This window comes from Syngnathus typhle, linkage group LG8 (assembly GCF_033458585.1).
Source record: "Syngnathus typhle isolate RoL2023-S1 ecotype Sweden linkage group LG8, RoL_Styp_1.0, whole genome shotgun sequence".
Lineage (NCBI taxonomy): Eukaryota > Metazoa > Chordata > Actinopteri > Syngnathiformes > Syngnathidae > Syngnathus > Syngnathus typhle.
In genome coordinates, this window is record NC_083745.1 from 5,400,514 (window position 1) to 5,419,357 (window position 18,844).

The following is an 18,844-nucleotide window of genomic DNA, read 5'->3' on the forward strand; positions in this document are numbered from 1 at the left end:
TTGCGATCACTGCAAGTAGACGGGCAGTAGTTTGTAGAGTTAGTAGTAACTTGACAGAGCGCTCACCAGTACTCCGTGGGTTATTTTACCTTTTCCTGTGCAGCGTCTCTGATTTTAGCGTCGCCTTAGTCGTTGGTGTGCAGATGATTTGATTGAGGAAGTGTCAGTGTCACATATTATCTTGCAAACGGACACGTGTGTGCACGTGAACTAGAAAGGAACAGGGTAGAACGTGCTCGCACCCAATTATGAGCGCTCGCTCATGTGCGCGTTCCCGTGCGTGCACATTTCATTTCAGTGGCTCGGTTCCGGGGCGTGCAGGTCAGGCGGGCAGTGCCACCGGGCCACATATTGCACGATGCTTCGGGCCGGTTTAAATTTAGAGACTGGCCGGATTTGGCCCGCAAGCCGGACTTTGGTTGACAGTGACCATGGTATTTTAAACTCCTAATAGATCATCGTAATATTTTTTCTTTTTTTATATATACTGCTTCTATTGATTTATTATGAGAAATAGCAAACGATATTTCTCGACTGCCTGCTAGTGCAAGCACTCCATCTAGTGGTCATATCTGTAGATGGCAATTGTTCTATATTTAATGTTGGAGAAAAAAAACTCTATTTTGGCTTCTTCATCAATTAGTTATGTGGCGGTGGAATTATTTTGAATATTAGATGCCACTCTACTACTCAACTGCAAAATACTACAACCACAATAATGAAGTTTTGCTTGAGAGTGTCATTGAAAATCTCCATAGCTTAAAACGGATTTTATTTAGCCAGTCGACAGGGCTGAATTTATTATTGAAGGTTGACAAATTAAAGCAACTCAAATGAGAACTTCCTGAGGAGTTCTGAGGCAAAATCACAAGTGTGGTGAAACCAATAGAATTTTGTGCTCTCAATTTGAATGAATAATGAGTGTTATGTGACCTCTGTGCATGTCAGCAATTTGATCCAAGCTCCCACCAAAGTCAGTTTCCCAGCAACCAAATGCCCACGACATAACTTTGCCGGAAAAGATCTATGAACTATGCTGGTGCACAAACACCCTCAGATACTCAGCCTTGGATTTGAATGGCTCCAAGCTAGCCCCTGCAGGTTTGCATGGCATCAGACGGCCGACCTCTCGTGTGGGTCGATCTGCCGGAGGAGACACACCTCAGCCAGGAAACGTTAACTCGAATTTAGGATCTTATCCTCGAGCTCAGCATGACCCTCTGGCTCCCGAGCGAGATGACGTCCCCCTTTTGGATCCATGCAGCTGGCAGCTGAGTGCTGGAGCAGAAGATGGTCACTACTTTATTGACTTTCGGCATGTGGCCCCTAGCTCCACATGACAAGAAAAGGTTGAAAACAGCCTCAAGGCTGTCTGATTTAAAAGTAAGAGAGGGTAGAAGCTTGGAACTCTAGGAGAGTCCCTCATGCAGCAGCGGGAGCAAAACTCAGCGGTTAAACAAAAACATCCTATTTACTCAAATTCAATCTATTGCAGAATTTATTTGGGGATTATCTTAATGAGCAGTACTGTAAAATCTCAATTCAATGGCTGCAGTGCGACACAAATGGATCAACAGCTTCTTCACAAGCAGTGTTTTGCTGCCCTCTTTGGCTGGAATTGTTTAAACTAGTTGAAACACTCGGCTACTTTATAAGCAGCATCTGGCCAAAATGTCAATACCGTTAGGTTAGGTTGGGAGAAAAGTGGATAACATCATTTTTGTATGCTATTGTTTCTTTTCAAAGATCTTGTTCTCCAGTTTCGTTGTCAAACAAATCAATACGCTGCTTAAAGTTAAAATTCACATTCAGCCAGATACAATGATAGTTCTTGTAAGTATCGACACACAATATTGATGCCATCAAGAGTAAACATTTTCTAGGAGTACCGAATTTATAAATGATATTCTACATTTTGACCAAATTTTGTGTTCAATGTTATAAATTCCAAATTCACACACAGATCTTTTCAAATGGTGCAAAAATATTGCCCCACCCCCAGAGAAATCATTTTCATTATGTCAAAAAATTATGTCCTCCTGTATGCTACACTGAGAAGTTATTACCAGACCTGTCCGCTAGAGGGCAATCTAATTCACACAATCCAATACAACTCAATACAGCACAGCCATTTATGCCCCTGGTAAGAGTTAAAACATTCTGTGCATTGGTTTTGCACCAACACGCTGAAGACTGATGTCAATGATGCCAACACATCAGCAACAATTTAAAATATTTCATTAAAAGTATCGCATATACTCGAGCTGCAGCGTTTTGAACGATCTGCAACCGTTTGATGCTCTTTTGCAGGAATCCAGTCAGAAAACACTTGCAATAATAAAGTCGAATAAAACCTGTGCTAAAGTATTTAAACGTGTAAAAAAAGTGGAAATTCTGCTCTTTGTCAACCATTGAAGCTGCATTCGACATTAGTTTATATTCGGGAATTAAGCATCGAGGTCAAGTTAAGGCAGGAAATAAAATTAAAAAATGTACATGCATGTAAAGATTTTGAATGTTGGTGGCTCTGTGTAAGACTTGGGGAAAAATGCAACGTAAAAAAAAGTTTGTTGTTGTCGAAATGTACTCAGCGTAAATGTGTTTCCTACAGGGGCCCCAGCAGAGTGAACTTTACCGGCTTTTGGAGCAGGCTGCTCCAGATGGCTGAATCCAGAGCAGCTCGTGGTAATGGTGGTTTTTGCAACCCAGATCCATTTTCCTGGTGCCCGAAAGCCCCCGAGATCTGTTTCCTTTGCTGATTACGCTGGCCTCCCCCAGAGTTTTCCCCCCAAAAGAGCAAAAAAAGACAACTGTTAGGAATGATTAACGGTCGTCCTCAACGGTTAGACGACTTCCACATCTTATTTCGGCAGAGCTCACACACAACAAGTGATCATGTTATGATTACGGTTAGCAGTTGTTTTTTGGTTGGGATCTTCAGATTGGCTTTACTTTCACAAAAGAAATGCCCTCAATGTGTTTCTTCAAAAAAAGACAATAATGATGTCACTTAATGATTCACTGAGCTGCAGAATAATGAGCTGTCTCATTATCATTGATTTATATAAATGTTTGTCTGCATTTTCTTCCTACAAAGCATGTGTGCAATAATAATTTGTGAACTGCAGGATTTGCAGGTATGTGAAAAGATTTTTTTTTTAATAAAATGTTTTAGCAAGCCAGCAATCAGTAAGTTGACACCGCTAAAGTAGTCAGTAAATGTAACCATGATTGATTTTATTATAGGTACCAAACTTTTAATTTTTTTTTTATGGAATCCATGCCCAATCAAACAGCATAAACATTTTGATCATAATGAGAACTCTATTTGCTGAAAAAAAAAAAAAAAACCCTCCCCCCGCCCACCACTACGTGGTTCCACCCCGTGGTCTCCATCTCATCACTGGTTTCTTTTCAAAACAGCCTCACAAACATCATGATTGATTCAGCTACTATCCTGCAGGATCTCTCAATGCCTGCCTGGGCTGGAGATTAATTTCATTTCCTCATCTTAATTTTTACTCATCGCCTCTCCATAAAAAGGCTAAATGTCAAGCATGCCTGACTCCTTCTAGTGACACGTCTATTCCAGCAGATAATTACCATAAGGAAATTGATGCTTTAGTGTGCATGGGGGAAATTTAATTTACACTGACAACCTCACAGCATAATGCCTTCCTAAAGAAAGAGAATTTTTCACTTTGCAGTTGACTTTTTAGAGACTATTTAATGTGATTATCAGCCTTGAACATATTTGACTTATTAAGGTGCTCTAAGCAATTAAGTGCTACACCGTGCTCGTGCTTCCACATGTGAAACACTGAATACTGCTTAAGGATCCATGAAATAGGAAGCCGGAGTGTATTGTTTGGTAGTCGGCCAGCTACATCAGCCGCTTGAAAGACCCCCCCCCCACCCCCACCCCCCAACCCTAACCCCACATACTCGCCCAGTGATATTAATTACAGCAACACGACTTTCTTCAGGTTGTTGATCAACCTCGAGGTTTCTGTTTACGATAAGACTTGATGATTGCCTGCTCAAACAGGAAGATTAATGTTCAATTCAATAATTTCATCAAAGCTTGAGCTGGGACGCTCATTAACAGTGGGCAAGAGGGCCACAACTCACAGCACTGTTGTTATTTAGTTGGAAAATAAAAGCATTAAGATGACTGATGAAAAGTAAAAATGCTATTGGTCTTGTTCACTATTTTGTTCCTTAAAATGAAAGTTTGGGGCACCATTTCATGAACAGATGCCAGATCATGCTGAGTCATATTTAAGTCCAAAGATTCCCTCTGCACAACAGGGACCACCTATCTTGCTTTTTCATAGCAAACATGGTCAAAAATGAAGAAAAAGGAAAAAGCTTCTGACCCAACATGAAGCATTGAGGAAGTCTGAGTGTTGCTGCAATCCACATTTAAGCCCAAAGACAGAGTAGGCCACATCACTCCTGCTTAAAGTTCCTCCTTTTGCAAGCAACTGCCTGAATGTTGTGCTTCTCAGGAGATAAGAGCAGCCTCCCACGAAAGGTGACTCAGCAATCCAGTACACGACCGCTCCTGAGATAAGACTCGGTGGGGCCTGAAGGTAGTGGAATACTGGAAAATAATCCAAGATGAATTCATAACGGTCAAATTGAAGTGTTTATTAAACCAAAAAAAATACAATAATTCAAAAGCTAAAAAATATAGCCAGTGACAAAATACTTACAGATATTGATATGAGACTATTATTGGAGAACTGCGAATAAGGGGTGATTCAATTTGGCCAAGGCAGAAGTCATTATTTATTAAAAAATGTATCAATATTAATCTTCAAATCATATATATTTAAATCATTTCCTACACAATATTAACACTCTTTACTTTGCTACTATATTACGTTTGGCTGCAGTGTAAATGAGAGATGGATTAAGAAAAAATAGACTACCTTTGTCTTGCTTGACTATTTATTTATGTATTTATTTATTTATTGTTTTCATGGCAATTCAAAACAATGCGCATGTGTCTTGCAAAAATGTCTGTTCCTGTCACAAAATACCCCCGAGGATCAAGTTACACCTGCTTTTTGTCCCTTTTGGAAGTTTGTCAAACTCAGTGCAGCTCTGCTTCCTCCATTTTGGATTTGAACACAGCCGATATTCTCCCAGCCAAGTCATGGGCGGAGAAACTCTGTGTGGTAAGCGTGCTTAAAATGTAAATTAGACTGTCACTTTACAATTGGACAAAATTCAGCTGGCCTCAATCACAGACACATTTTCAAGAAAAATGTTGAATAGATTTAATTTCATTGGTTGTTTAATTTCACACTTGATGAGTGTGCAGACACTCAGATGACCCAACAATTGGTATACCAGCTAATAAGGAATCAATTTCCATAATATATCCCATGATATGATATAGCTTGTCTGATATGATCATGTTGTAATGTGTCCGGATTTGTTTCACGAGACTATACGGTGGCTAATGAATGTACATTCAACTCATAATTAGCCATTTTTTTAATAACATATGGCATGTTATGTTTTGTTGACATTGTAAATTTTGATGAAGTAAACACATTTTGCAGACTTGAACATGCATCTAATTGCATATGTATCCATGGAAAGACATTTAAAAGTTTATTCGGCATACTTTAACACCCATGCGACGATTGCTACATAAGAGAAAAGAAACACTAAAAAAAGAAGAGTGGAAGAGTCATTAGGTTATAGGAGTGTTAATTATAGGGGATGCCGGTATAGGTGACAGAAGGGGTGCTGTCCAATATTCGAGTGAAGGGGTGACCCCCACCCCCCTCCCCAACGCGCCCCCTTCCTCCTCCATCAGCATCCTCAGTGAGAATGAAATAAATAAACAATGAATGGTCCACTCCTCTTGCGCGCGCCTCATCCCATCTCATGCATGGCTGCCAGTAATGGTCTACTGGGTGTCAGCTTTTATTGGCACGGCACAAAGCAAGTGCCAAGACGCCCCACCACACAGCGGGCCTGTGGATAAAAGCGAGCAAAATGCCTCAGTCGAGGACAGACTAGTCATGTTGGGCTGGAACGAGGAAGTGCAGTGGAGAGGGGAGGGACTGAGGGCGCAGTTCCATGGGGCCGCGGCGCTGCGACCTTCTGCACATGGAGCAGGGGACAGTTGGAAGAACTTCATACTGCAAACTCAAGGAATAGCAGGTAAAGTGACTTCCACTAACTTTCAGCTCAGTGAGAATTTTGGTAGGACAGGGAGAAAGTCCGACAAAGGCGCGGTGAGATCCTCTTAAGAGTTTTTTAGGGGGCATGCACCTGCTGGAAAAGACTCCTGTAGAGTTCGGCGGCTGCAGGTGCATCATCTCATCCCGTTTGACACGCGCGCTTTTCTCTGCTGCTACATCGCACTAACACGCCATGCTTGACTAACACTGGAAATGAAAGACTTTTTCTCTTAATCGCATTTCTTCCACAAGATTCGCATAAATTAGAGGAAGCCTTTTGGCAGTTCCCATTTTCCATTATTTTTTTTTTAGGAACAATGTGAATCCATATTTTCAAAATTTCTAATAAAAAGATGTTGTTGTTTTTTTAGCTTTCACAATTTTAATTGCTTATCCTCATATCTTTATCTGTTTTTCTATTTCTGTTGTAGCACCTGTTGCAGATGTGCCGCACCACTGCATTGAAAGCACGCTTAAAGAATGCAATAATTGTAGCTTTTTTTATTTTTATTTGCACAATTAAGGTGTTAATGTGAAAATATATCAGTACGGCTTAAACAGGAACCTTACCATGACACGAAAAGATAATCCGTAGATAAATATATGAACATTTCCTGCTCGTCTAAGCTTGTTTTACATTTTCATCAAATTGTTTAAATGGAAGAAACTTGTGTAAAATCTTACCTTTTGTAAGACTAATTAATTTTTTTACAGAAAAGTAAAACATTTTTAATTTGATTTAAAAAACACTCTGCAATTTTGTGCTTTTGAACTTTAGCAACTATGTCAAAAAATATGTGACGTTGGCATTTTACAAATACGTAATGACATTCTGAATATACTTGACGAACTATAACAGATCTTCTTTAATTTTAATACATATTAAAAAAATAATAATCTTTAGCTAATTTTAAAGCAAGGAACAAAAGGGAAATTTACAATCTTACAAATTGAAATTAACACCAGAAAATCTGACACTTTACAATATAAGCAACACTTCCCGAAAAATAATTTCAGTTTTCCGTCTATTTAAAACTTGGAAACACACCTGCGCAAATGACTTTTTTTTCGATAGAAAGAAGCAGAAGTGCTGCAAATGTGTGCCTCGTGTGTGCTGTCGGAAGAAAGAGAAGTAGGAGGCACTGCAAGACACCCACTTATTAAAATAATCGTATTGTCTGAATAGCAGACTAGTGAAGTGTGTCACATGCAAATGAAGGAAACTTCTCTTGAGTGCACTTTTACTCCCCCGTTGCCCCCTCACTGGGCCCCCCCCCAAGAACACATCTGCTAACTCCGCTGATATCATCCATACATTTCACAAATTACTGATGCGAAGCTCCTTATGAACACATGTACGCAGGAGGTGAAAGCTGAAAACTTGGTTCCCTAATTATTTATAGAACCCATCGCGTCATGACTTATTTTAAATCACATTTTCAAAGTCACATTTAAATATAGTGTTTGTCAAATGTCACTGAAAAAATGACTGTGAACATAAGAACAAAGATAAATATTCTAAACTTGAATGTATTTGATATATATTAGGATTGATTTCAAACAAAATTATTGGTTGGTTATTATTATTGCTTCCCAAATATTCTAATTTAGCTTCATTTAATCGACTGTGCTGGCAGCAATTGTATTTTTGAGTGCGTGCGTGTGTTTGTATGTGTACGGGTTTATATGCACGATCCAAAAAGATCCGAAATAAGAATTGTACCAAAAATTCGGACTTCTGAAATTAATTTTGAATAGCAGAAAGGTGTATATGTATTTGTGTTAGTTTAGAATAGCAAAGAGATTTTTTAAATTAATGTTACCTAATTCACTTTTGGTATGATGCGGTGCAATTCAACATAACTGGAAATAAAAACCAATTTTTTTTTTTTTTTTTAAAGTACAAGTTGGACTTGAATATCTATTAAGATCTTGTATTGAATTTTAATCATTTCGTGCCTTGACATTCCAATGCTTGCAATTCATTTGCTATCATAGAAACACATACGCACATGCACACGTGTCTGTTTGTGAGCTCCGTTTCGGGTATCCAGAATATACTGGTGTGGTCCTCAGTATCTGTTAACGGTTTCGCTCTTTCTCATCTCCACCCATCTTGTTGGCGTAGCTACTTTGCACCTCTCTATGTGAAGAAGCCCCCCACCCTTTCCACCAGCACATCAACACTAATGTATAGACACATGCAAGCCTCATGTCAACCCACAAGCCTCTTCCTGTCTCTCCTCACTAACACTCAGATCAAAACTTTTCCAGTGCTTCTATATGCACGCACGCACGCACCGACTTCAAACTTCCTGGCTATACTAAGTGCGCACCATAGTTTCCAGACGTCTTTGCAAGTAGGTTTTGGCTGAAAGTGTCAACGTGCCCCCACCAACACATGGGTGATTCCCCTCGCACCATCTGCCCAGAAAAAAGGGCACGGGAGAATACATACCCCCTTTTTACCCCGACCTCCAAACTCCAGATGCAGAAGGTCGGTGGAGCACGCAACACCCTGCGTGATCTGTGCAGTAAATCATCTGCACCAGCAACCTTTGCCCCCCTTCCTTTCTTAACAGTTGGGTGTCTGCACAAGCTCCTGACTTGACTCCGCAAAACGCTGTTGCGTTGCGACACAAGCCCTGTCGCTTCCCACTATTTGTTCCAAATGTGTGGAGCCATCTGTTAGTGAAACAGGAAGGCCTAGGTTCCCCTTCTCCCTTGGGCTTGTTTCGCTATTTTCAGGAGCTTCACTTCTCCCTGTGTGGCTGCTTGGACTGGGCAGCGGCTCCGCCGAGGGCTTCTTGAAGTGGCGGAGCCCGTGCCGAAGCTGTCGGGGCCCATCTGCTTCAGGCTGGAGGGCCATCCATTATTAATGGGGCCACGATCACTGGTGACTCCTCAGATATTCAGCCCTGGCCGAAGGAGCGGCGTCTCTGGACTCGGCTGCCTTCTAAAGAACTAATAAAGACAACTTCTCCATCCGCCATCCTGTTGGTCTATTATCTCTCCATCTTCCAGTTGCATTTGCTCTCTTGACTTCTCAGTTCTTCCCCTCGATTGCAATCTATTCCACCGCCGAGATGTCAATCGCCCTCGCCCTCGCCTCGTCTCTTTTGGGTTCCGAATGCGAGCGCGTCTGTGGCGAGACTGCGGACTCAGCCATGCGTGCTGGGTAAATTAGAGAGAACATGAGCGTTGATCAGCTGAGCACGGCAAGCACCCACATCCTCAGTGACCTGAGGCCAGTTAATTTTCTGCTTAATTTTGCCGCGGTCACTTTGCATTTTTTAGATGATTACGTGGCAGGAAATTAACAATAAATAACAAATGTGGTCTGAAAGGCTATTCCCGGCAAGCCCGCCTTATATCGCCGGGCCACTCTCGGATCTCTGTGGGACTCGTAATGAAATTGTAATTCTTTGCCAACTAACGCGGGCGACAAGAGTGACAAGAACGATCTCACCGAGGTGACATAGCGAGAGTGCACCCTTTACCCCGCTCCAGCTTTGTATAATGTTTCCTCTGCCAACTCTTGATTAAATGTACATACTTTTTACATCTCAATTTGTTCCTCCATTAGAGTACTTGCACCGCATGGAGACAGAGGAGGTCCAGGAAATGGCCCCAATGCCAGGTAAGAGACTGCCGCATGATTGAGCCATAACATGTTTTTTAAACCACCGCGAGGTAATTGTAGTTCTCTAAGAGAGGCGCTTGGGGTCCTTGCGCGGTGAGTGACGGGAGCTTTCCGATGTGTGTCACGCTAGGCCGAGACAGCTCCCCTGCCAACGAAGCTATCGAGGAGGCAGAGGAGCCCATGGCTGTTCCAGAAGACCTGTCAGCAGGCTCCGCCCAGCAGCAGCACAACAGAGGGGACAAAGGTATACTCAAGCCACAAGATACTCAATTAAAGTTATTTGCATGCTCTACATTTCTCCAAGTGCTTCCTCTCGCATCCCTAAAATTTAATTGCCTAAGTGTGAAAGGTTGCTCGTCCATACGTGCCCTGTGATTGGCTGGCAACCCGTCCCAAAGTCAGTAATAAAGCAATGACATTTGTTGAAGAAAATAATCTTATAATGTACAAATATTAAACTGTTAATATATAATCCATTTTCATCCATTTAAACATCTTGATTAGAAATTTCCAAATCATTCAATGAGTGCCAAATGAGCAATTTAGTCAAAACGTCAGCTTCAAAAAGTGTTACATCATTTTTTTTTTTTCTTTCAACATTTCCCTTTGCACATTAAATGAGGAATCTTTGCAGCTTCTAATCCACCTGGATCAATTAGAGTATCTAAAAATTGTGGAATTGATGCATTTAGGTCATTGGCAAAAAAAAAAAAAAAACTCCTTCTGATCCATGGCATGTAATTAATAAGCCAAATCTTAAGGAATAACTAATGTGACCTTGATTTGAATCTGTCAACATCAAGCCAGGGAATATTACGGAGAGGCTAAGGATGCTGGGGAGTCCTCATTAACTTCAAGTCTCCCAAAATGGATAATAATATAAAGAATTAGTGGGGGATTTTAACCTGAGATATTATTGACTTAATTGATCACATATAAACCACACCAGACTATAAACTGCTGGTGTTTTAAAGTTTATTTTCCATATGTAAAAGAAATATGCACAAATTATACAATATTATAAAAATCACATCAAAAAAATGATTATACTAATTATAAAAATCACAAAAAAATCCACAGATAAGCCGCATTGGACTATAAGTCGCAAAGTAAAAAAAAAATGCATTCAATTTATAGTCATCAAGACGGGAGAAAATTTTTTTCTATCCCATCTGTGTTTTTCCACTCATCCAGATAACGGCAAAGATTAGCAGCACGCAATGAGAAATGAAAGGCGAGAGGAAACTGAAATAGGATGTGTAAGAGTTTCCTCAGAAACTAGTTGCCGTCAGGCAGTTTCAACACGTTTGGGAGATAAAGACTTCAGGAGCGAGGCAAACAACCTTCATTGCACACCTGCACACACACACACACACGCAAACTTTATAGCACAATCTATTTCGAGTGGTCGAGCAAAATAACGCACAACTGAAATGAATATGAACGTGATGTAGTTGAATCCCCCTTACTTCCCTAAACAGTCGGTATACACTGGTGTAAGCGTCTCTGATTGTGTGTCTATAACGTTAGCGAGAAAACACGAGAGGAGGAAGTGTCCTTTTCGCCTATATCTTTGTGTCAATGCCGCACAGGCAAACATGTTTGTTGACGTGCAGGTTCCAATGCATCAACTTTGCGATTTGAATCTGTGACCCCCAAAAAAGTCTTTGTGTTATTGAGTTTTTAGTTTGTGTACAATTGTGGTTGCAGCTGCACCACGACACACTAAAAAGATGCTAATTTAGCCTAAGTGGAAGGATAATAAACATTTCATGTCTTGTATTGGAGCTCATGTGAATGAATTTTTGTCAGACCTTGAGAAAAATGACATGCAACAGACACACATTTTGAAGTTTAAGGATACTAGTATGTTGTTTGTGTTGGTTCCACAAGCTTGCACAGACATTTTCAGACAGCCTTGTAACAGGAACCCCCGGCAGGCTCAGTGCGTGTTTCCACACAGCATACAAGAGCATTTGCTATCTAACTTCCCATATCTGCTATCTATCGACACCAAAATGTGCCAATTACTTCTGCCACAGGACTTGCTTCTCCTTTGTTTGCAAGTCAAGGATAACATTTATCCACATCGAGCCGACACTGTTTTATTGCTGCATGGTTTATTTGTTTATTATGGCTTGTGTCACTAGCTTCCCAAAAAAAGAAAAAAAAATCAGGATTTAGTATGTGACTGAGACAAAGATGATATAAAGTCAAAAGGCTTCTCCCTATTCCCGGTTCATTTGTAACTTCCCCATGTCCAGCACCACGGTTCCTTTCTGTTTGCTCAGATGAGTTCAGATGGCTGCTCACACGAGAGGAGAATTGTTATAATAAGGATGCTGCCTTTAAAAAAAATAGTCATGTAGATAACGGGGAAAAAAAAAAGAAAAATGATTAGTGTTGTTGACGGGGTTTTTTTTGGTTCACTTTTATGAGACAGCAAAAATATTACAAGTCATTTCAGGCTATTTGACGGACAAAATGTAATGATTACAGGTCAAATTGTGAAGAGAAAAATAGAGTAAGATAAAATATTATTACCTTCCCTTGCCCTTAACTCCAACAAGCTTGTTTGTTTTCATTTTTGGTTTGCTAAATGCTTTACCTGACTTTTAGTAAAAGACCAAATATTATTGTGAGAAAAAAGTTCCACAGAAATTCAAAGGAGAAGAACTAGCGTGTTCCCCGAGTGGGTCAAGCCAAGTGGATTGTGAAAAAAAAAAGAAAAGTCAACCTGTTTCAGTTACAAGTTGTTTAACAAGTCCTTTCCCATGCTTCCCTTTCTGTCACTTCTCCATAATTCTTGGTATTTCAGTTAGACAGGCCCTCTTTCTGAAGCTTCCCCTTTTCCATGGATTCCAAAATGTTTCATGATTTCCACCTCTTCCTCTTTGGTTGTAAAAGCGCAAGGCTTGAAGCGTGGGGAAATCAGGCTGTGAACATGACACGCAAACCGCAGCTTGGCGATTCGCATGATCAGTCTGAACAACGTCGTCTGCTGGGAAAGAAGGAGAAGGTTGTTTGTACGCAATGGCCACTTCTCTTTTCTGGGAAAACAACAAGTCGAAAAAACAGAATGGTTCTGGAACTATGTTATCATGATTTGTAGATTCTAAGTGATTAGAACGACGATGAAAATCTCTCAGAGGTTGCGTGTGTGTTTATCAGTCTGTAGACTGTAGTCCTTAGGTTCACGCTATTTCCTGTGCCTCTGTTTCCTGTTTATCTCGCTGTCATTTGTTTCACCAAAGCACGATGGTGTGCGATGATCTCATTGCTGACTTTCTCAAATGCACGGCATGCAATATCTTCTCCATCTGCATATCACCACTTGGCTCTGGTGCTGCAGCACAGAATAATCCTATTGAATGTTCAATTGCCAAAAGTGAGGCAAATGTACACTTTATATTTTAAGCGTCAAAGACGTTTTCACTGGGCAATTGCAAAATTCTTCCAACTTCTGTCATGAAGAAATTTCTTCTGGTGTAATTTCTTATTCCAAACAAAATATACTGCTTAACATGTTACATTTGCGTTGACAATTTATATCATATGAATAATAAGAATTAATAATAATAGAGATATAAAACAAAATATTTTTTTTAAATGCATTTAAAAAAAAACGATACACACTGCATGAATTATCACCAACAATCTAGTACGTCAGGGTTTTTTGGTGCCTCGCTCAAGGGCATTACTGTGTACCTCCAAATTGTTGCCATAGTTAGTGACTTGATAGGGAAGAGGAGTGTGTGTTTGTGTCCATCTTGAATCAATGTATTTAGATGATTGCTGGCTTGCTGACAGGACAAATTCAAAATGTCTGCTCATAATGACAACAGACATATTTATTACCATCGTATATCCTCACGTGGCCTATGATTGAGAACTGAGAATGGCAGGTTAAAAAATGGAATGGGCTCCACAACTTCAGTACTAAGTGACAATTCTGTCTGTAGACACTGATTTGGAATTCTGACCTTAGAAACAGTTGAACGTTCACAGACAAGGTAAAGATGACTGGAAGGTGTGGCTTTATCGTTTCAAATGTAACTAATTCATCCCAGTAATAGACTGCCCATCTGTCGTTCTACACAACATCATGACAGAATCTTGCTCTTCTTCTAAACCGTGGCCCTTCCCCTCCCCCTGCCCTCTTTTCCAGCCTGTAACATTAAAGTTGAGGCTCGCAGTGATGAGGAGAATGGGCTGTCCTGTGACATGAATGGCACGGAGGAGGAGGAGTGCCCGGAAGACTTGCGCGTGATCGATGCCTCTGGGGCCAAGGTGAACGGCTCACAGCCGAGTCCCGAGGCCAAGGTCTTCTCCTCGGCTGGCGGCATCCGGCTGTCCAACGGGAAGCTCAAGTGCGATATCTGTGGGATAATTTGTATTGGCCCCAATGTGTTGATGGTGCACAAGCGAAGCCACACTGGTAAGCCACCTGCAATACATCATGCTGCACCATGTTCAATGTTACTATGAGAGGATGGATGGATGGATGAAGGGCAGCCAAGCGGCTCGAAATGTGGTCTTACTTTTCTGGCACGAAAGTCATCATAGAACTTGGTCCGTGTCTCCTTGCGCAATGATGGGTAGTACTTGTAGTTTGGCTGCGTGCACGCAGATCGGTCCTATCGTGTATAAAATCATCATTAGCGTGCAAAAAAAAAAAAAAGAACTGAGAAACATCACAGCAAACTTTAGTCACATTATTGGGCAATCAAGCAGCTAAAATAAAAAATAAAAAACTTGCAAATTGAGAAAAGTCTCCCTCCGCAAGAATTAAATGGAATCTCTGTGCAGTCACAAATATATCGAGCTATTAAAAGTTTTTCAAAAATTCTGAAATGATATTCTATCATAATGAACCCGAAGCAGTGGTGGGGAACATTTTTGAAAAAGGCACTTAACTGTCGTGATGTAGAAACTAATGACACTCAAAATGGAATAAAGGAACAGGAGACTAATGTAAATGAAAGTACAATAAAGAATACAATTGTGCCTCCTATTTGAATAGAAAATATTCTGTGGTTGAGTCTTTGCTCCTGAAATGCATTTTTAATGCATTTCCCCTTTTCAATATTTTTGCTGCTTCACTGGTGACTCTTATTTTATGAGGTGGAGGCTTTGGAAAAAAAAGAAAAAAGCCACATTAAAAGGTTCTCACAGAATGCCACAACACTCGAGAAGGCTGGATATTGGTTGATTCCAGGAGCGCTGATCAGGAAGACTGGCTCTCAACACAAAGTGTTTCCTTCACTTTATTCAAATGAGGCTGAATTTGCATTGTGATGTGCTGCTCTTAGTTTAGAGACGAAGAGGAGGAAAAAATGAGATTTTCAGATCAAATTGACCCAGGCAATGGTGCATTACGGAACTGCCAGGTTGAGTCTGAGAGGCTCTTGTTCGATCAGAGCACCGGGAGTTGATGGGGCAGGGGGGAGCGAGGAGAGATGAAGCATCACCCTGGAACCCCCCCCTACACACACACACACACACACACTCAGCCGCTCCATTATCTCACTTGTTCTCTTTCCTCGGATGCTTGTAACACAGTGACCCCGTATTCCCGCTCCTGCGTCCTAGTAAAAATAAAAAAATAAAATTATAATAAATAAATAAAAAATCCCCCCCAAAAAAGACTTCAATATTTTGATGCTCATTGTTTCAGCAGCAACTTGATCCTATTTTGCGTGTGGTTTTTTTTTTTTTTTCTCCCAGGAGAACGTCCCTTCCAGTGCAGCCAGTGCGGTGCTTCTTTCACCCAGAAGGGCAACCTGCTGCGTCACATCAAGCTCCACTCTGGAGAGAAACCCTTCAAGTGTCACCTTTGCAGCTACGCCTGTCGCAGGAGGGATGCGCTCACCGGACACTTGCGCACGCACTCTGGTAATTTCCAAATACCAACGTTGTCATTTAGAATTCATTTATATGCAATTGTTGTTTTTACATATAAGTACTGTAGCTTCCCCCCCCCAAATTTCCAAATGCTTGTAAAGTGCTGCACTTATTCTCACTCACTAAAAAAGTTACTGCTGCACTTATTCTCGCTCACTAAAAATGTAACTTTTCGATTTATGCCAAATATTAAAGTGATTTAGAAAACGACATGCTTAAATGTGTGCCCAAAGACACAATAGAGAAAAATAAAAAAAAATTAAAAATATTTTAATCAAATTATCCAGTTAATTGTTTACAATGTGATTTTGTAAGTCTCCCGAGAAATCCATTTTTGACTACCACTCGATTATTACTACTACTTTTTAATTAGGAAGACAAGTTTACTTGTTGATTATTGATTTATGCATTTATTTATTGATGTATTTATTTCAGTTGGAAAACCCCACAAGTGTGCTTACTGCGGTCGGAGTTACAAGCAACGCAGCTCTCTGGAGGAGCACAAGGAGCGATGCCACAATTACCTTCAGTGCATGGGGCTGCAGAATAGCATCTATACAGGTCGGTATCTCAAGTTTGAATTCTCATTCACCCAAATGTTGATGACACATTTGACTTCATTCGATCTGCACACCACAATAGAAAAGCTCAGGTTGAACATTTGATGGTCCTTGAACGCTGCATCACACATCACAGACTATGAGCTAAAACTATGACCTCTATAGATGACCTGTGAAGAGATATTCATTAAAATAGTGCTGTAGTCAGCAGAAAAGAGAAACTAAACAATAAAAGCCGCCCTCCTACACAAGTACATGATTTTTGGACCATCTATTTTGACTCTAAAACTTCCTTCTCTGTCTTGCTTTCCAGTAGTAAAGGAAGAAAGCAGCCAGAATGAACAGAGGGAAGACTTAAGCCAGATGGGATCTGAAAGAGCCTTGGTGCTAGACAGGCTAGCTAATAATGTAGCTAAGCGTAAGAGCACTATGCCACAGAAGTTTGTGGGTAAGGGCCGAAATTTGCTTCCTTTGTCTCAATACACTTACAGTAGATAGGCCTGCAAATTGTTTATTGTTATCTCATATGTAAAAAAAAAAAAAAACATTGCTAGGGAGCTCAACTACTGTTGTTTGCTGTAAATGGTAAAACCTCTCAATAAGTCACTTCAGATTGATTTTACTGACCGGTGACTTGCATTGACATTGAACAGACTTTTATCAGACTGGGTCTCACATAGAGTTTACAATGAGAACTTGGTCTCTCCCGTTTTTAAGGTGTGTTCGTTTCAGCTTTTAGCTAATAAGCTCAAAATATTTTGGCATAGGATGTAGGTCAAATATTTGTTCACCTGTGACAACAAACTTGTGTGTTTCCTCAGGTGAAAAGCACCTCTCAGATCTTTCCTACGATGGAGCACAAGGCGAGCTGATTCAGCCCCACGTCATTGACCAGGCCATCAACAGCGCCATCAGCTACCTGGGGGCAGAATCGCTTCGGCCCCTGGTCCAGCCCTCGTCAGCCTCGTCCTCTGACGTGGCCATGGGCTCCATCTACCCGCTGCACAAGACGGCCCCGGAAGCCCAATCGGGACCGGGCCACAGCCTGTCAGCCAAGGACAGTGCGGCTGAGAATCTGCTCTTGCTCTCCAAGTCCAAATCTGCCTCCAGCGAGAAGGATGGATCTCCGAGTCACAGCGGCCAAGACTCCACTGACACGGAGAGCAATAGCGGGGATCGAGCGGGTGGGGCGGCCCCCGGCCTCATCTACCTGACCAATCACATCACCTCGGGCGGGCGGAACGGCACGCTGCCCCACGTGAAGGAAGAGCAGCAGCGACAGTACGAGGCCATCCGCGCCAACATGGAGATGGCGTCTGAGGGCTTTAAGGTGATGACGGCAGACGGCGACCAGGTGAGGGCGTACAGGTGTGAACATTGTCGCGTCCTCTTCCTGGACCTCGTCATGTACACCATACATATGGGCTGCCACGGCTTCAGAGACCCCTTTGAATGCAATCTCTGCGGCCATCGCAGTCAAGATCGTTATGAGTTCTCTTCGCACATAGCACGCGGGGAGCATCGTTACTGACCCCTGAAGACCGCAACATACACACATATAGTAAAAGCAATGCCTAGAAGTGTATCATGTGAAATACACAGTTGATGTGTGAAAGTGTGATTTTATACAGTGTGCATGTTTGGTAAATACAGAAGCCATCCAAATCTCATTTCATGAATTTGTGTAAATAGGTAACTAAATGGTGTTAGTAAAGAAAAAAAAAGGCAAAATATTGTGCCGAATCAGCATCACATCTTACAGTATGTAAAGTAAATGTTCTTATGTTATATTGTGTGTATGTATGGATTTTTTTCCCCCTTATAACAAGCAGCAACTTTATTTTCTAGTTTTTGATTAAAAAAAAAAAAAAAGATCTGTGTTGGAGTGATGGAGACAAAAACCAAAACAAAATATCTGTACAAAAGGCAGTCAATCAAAAATGTCGATGTAGATATAACTCAACTCAAGTTTTTTTTCCAACTATGTGCAACACACATATTATTTATACTACATTTACTTGCCATTTTTGTTTTTGTATTTATTACAGTAATTGGTGTTTGTCAATAGAATAGTTGCCAGACCTCCTGTTCAACTGTATTAAATGTGTTTATAGAGAAAACATGACTGCTGCTCAACGGCAAAGGTGAGGAAAATGCTATCCTGGAGATTTGGTTCATTTCTATCCATTTCGAATTGTTTTCCTCACGAGATGAAAGCCTTTTGAGGCTTAGTGGGAATTTTATGCTCACAAAATATCAATAAAGGATATTTTAAATAAATCATAATAATGTCAGATTTGTTTGTTTTCCTGTGTTTCCTATCATGAGATTAAATAGGTTGAGATTTGAGGAAAAATAAAAAACTAATGACACATTTAATGTTTTTTCTTACCATACATATTAAACGAGAGCATATTGTCGATAGTAAAATATAATTCACCTCGTTCCAGAGCGTCACAGTGTAATATACTAGCAGAAGCGGAAAGCAGCTGTGGCCAACATCGCCGCTCCACGCTTGACTGGGACCAAAC

General features: G+C 40.9%; 1 protein-coding gene across 4 annotated transcripts; it reads left to right on the forward strand.

The window, feature by feature from the left end:
- Positions 1-5,887: 5,887 nt before the first annotated feature.
- Positions 5,888-18,593, forward strand: ikzf1 (IKAROS family zinc finger 1 (Ikaros)). 4 transcript variants are annotated; one of them, XM_061284853.1, is made up of 8 exons: positions 5,888-6,186; positions 9,793-9,846; positions 9,980-10,093; positions 14,018-14,287; positions 15,577-15,744; positions 16,189-16,314; positions 16,630-16,761; positions 17,135-18,593. In XM_061284853.1, the coding sequence occupies exons 1-8, from the start codon at positions 5,925-5,927 to the stop codon at positions 17,842-17,844; spliced, it is 1,836 nt and encodes a 611-aa protein (XP_061140837.1). In that variant the 5' UTR covers positions 5,888-5,924; the 3' UTR covers positions 17,845-18,593. The 4 variants fall into 4 exon arrangements, with proteins under 4 accessions (XP_061140837.1, XP_061140838.1, XP_061140840.1 ...); XM_061284854.1 differs by lacking the exon at positions 16,630-16,761; XM_061284855.1 differs by lacking the exon at positions 14,018-14,287 and having other exon boundaries at positions 5,890-6,186; positions 16,627-16,761.
- Positions 18,594-18,844: the final 251 nt, after the last annotated feature.

Coding starts and splice junctions, on each gene's coding strand:
- ikzf1 (XM_061284853.1), top strand. CDS start 5,925: ATGGTCTACTGGGTGTCAGCTTTTATTGGCACGGCACAAAGCAAGTGC. Junction 6,187..9,792: donor GCAAACTCAAGGAATAGCAG/GTAAAGTGACTT, acceptor TTCCTCCATTAG/AGTACTTGCACCGCATGGAG. Junction 14,288..15,576: donor GCACAAGCGAAGCCACACTG/GTAAGCCACCTG, acceptor TTTTTCTCCCAG/GAGAACGTCCCTTCCAGTGC.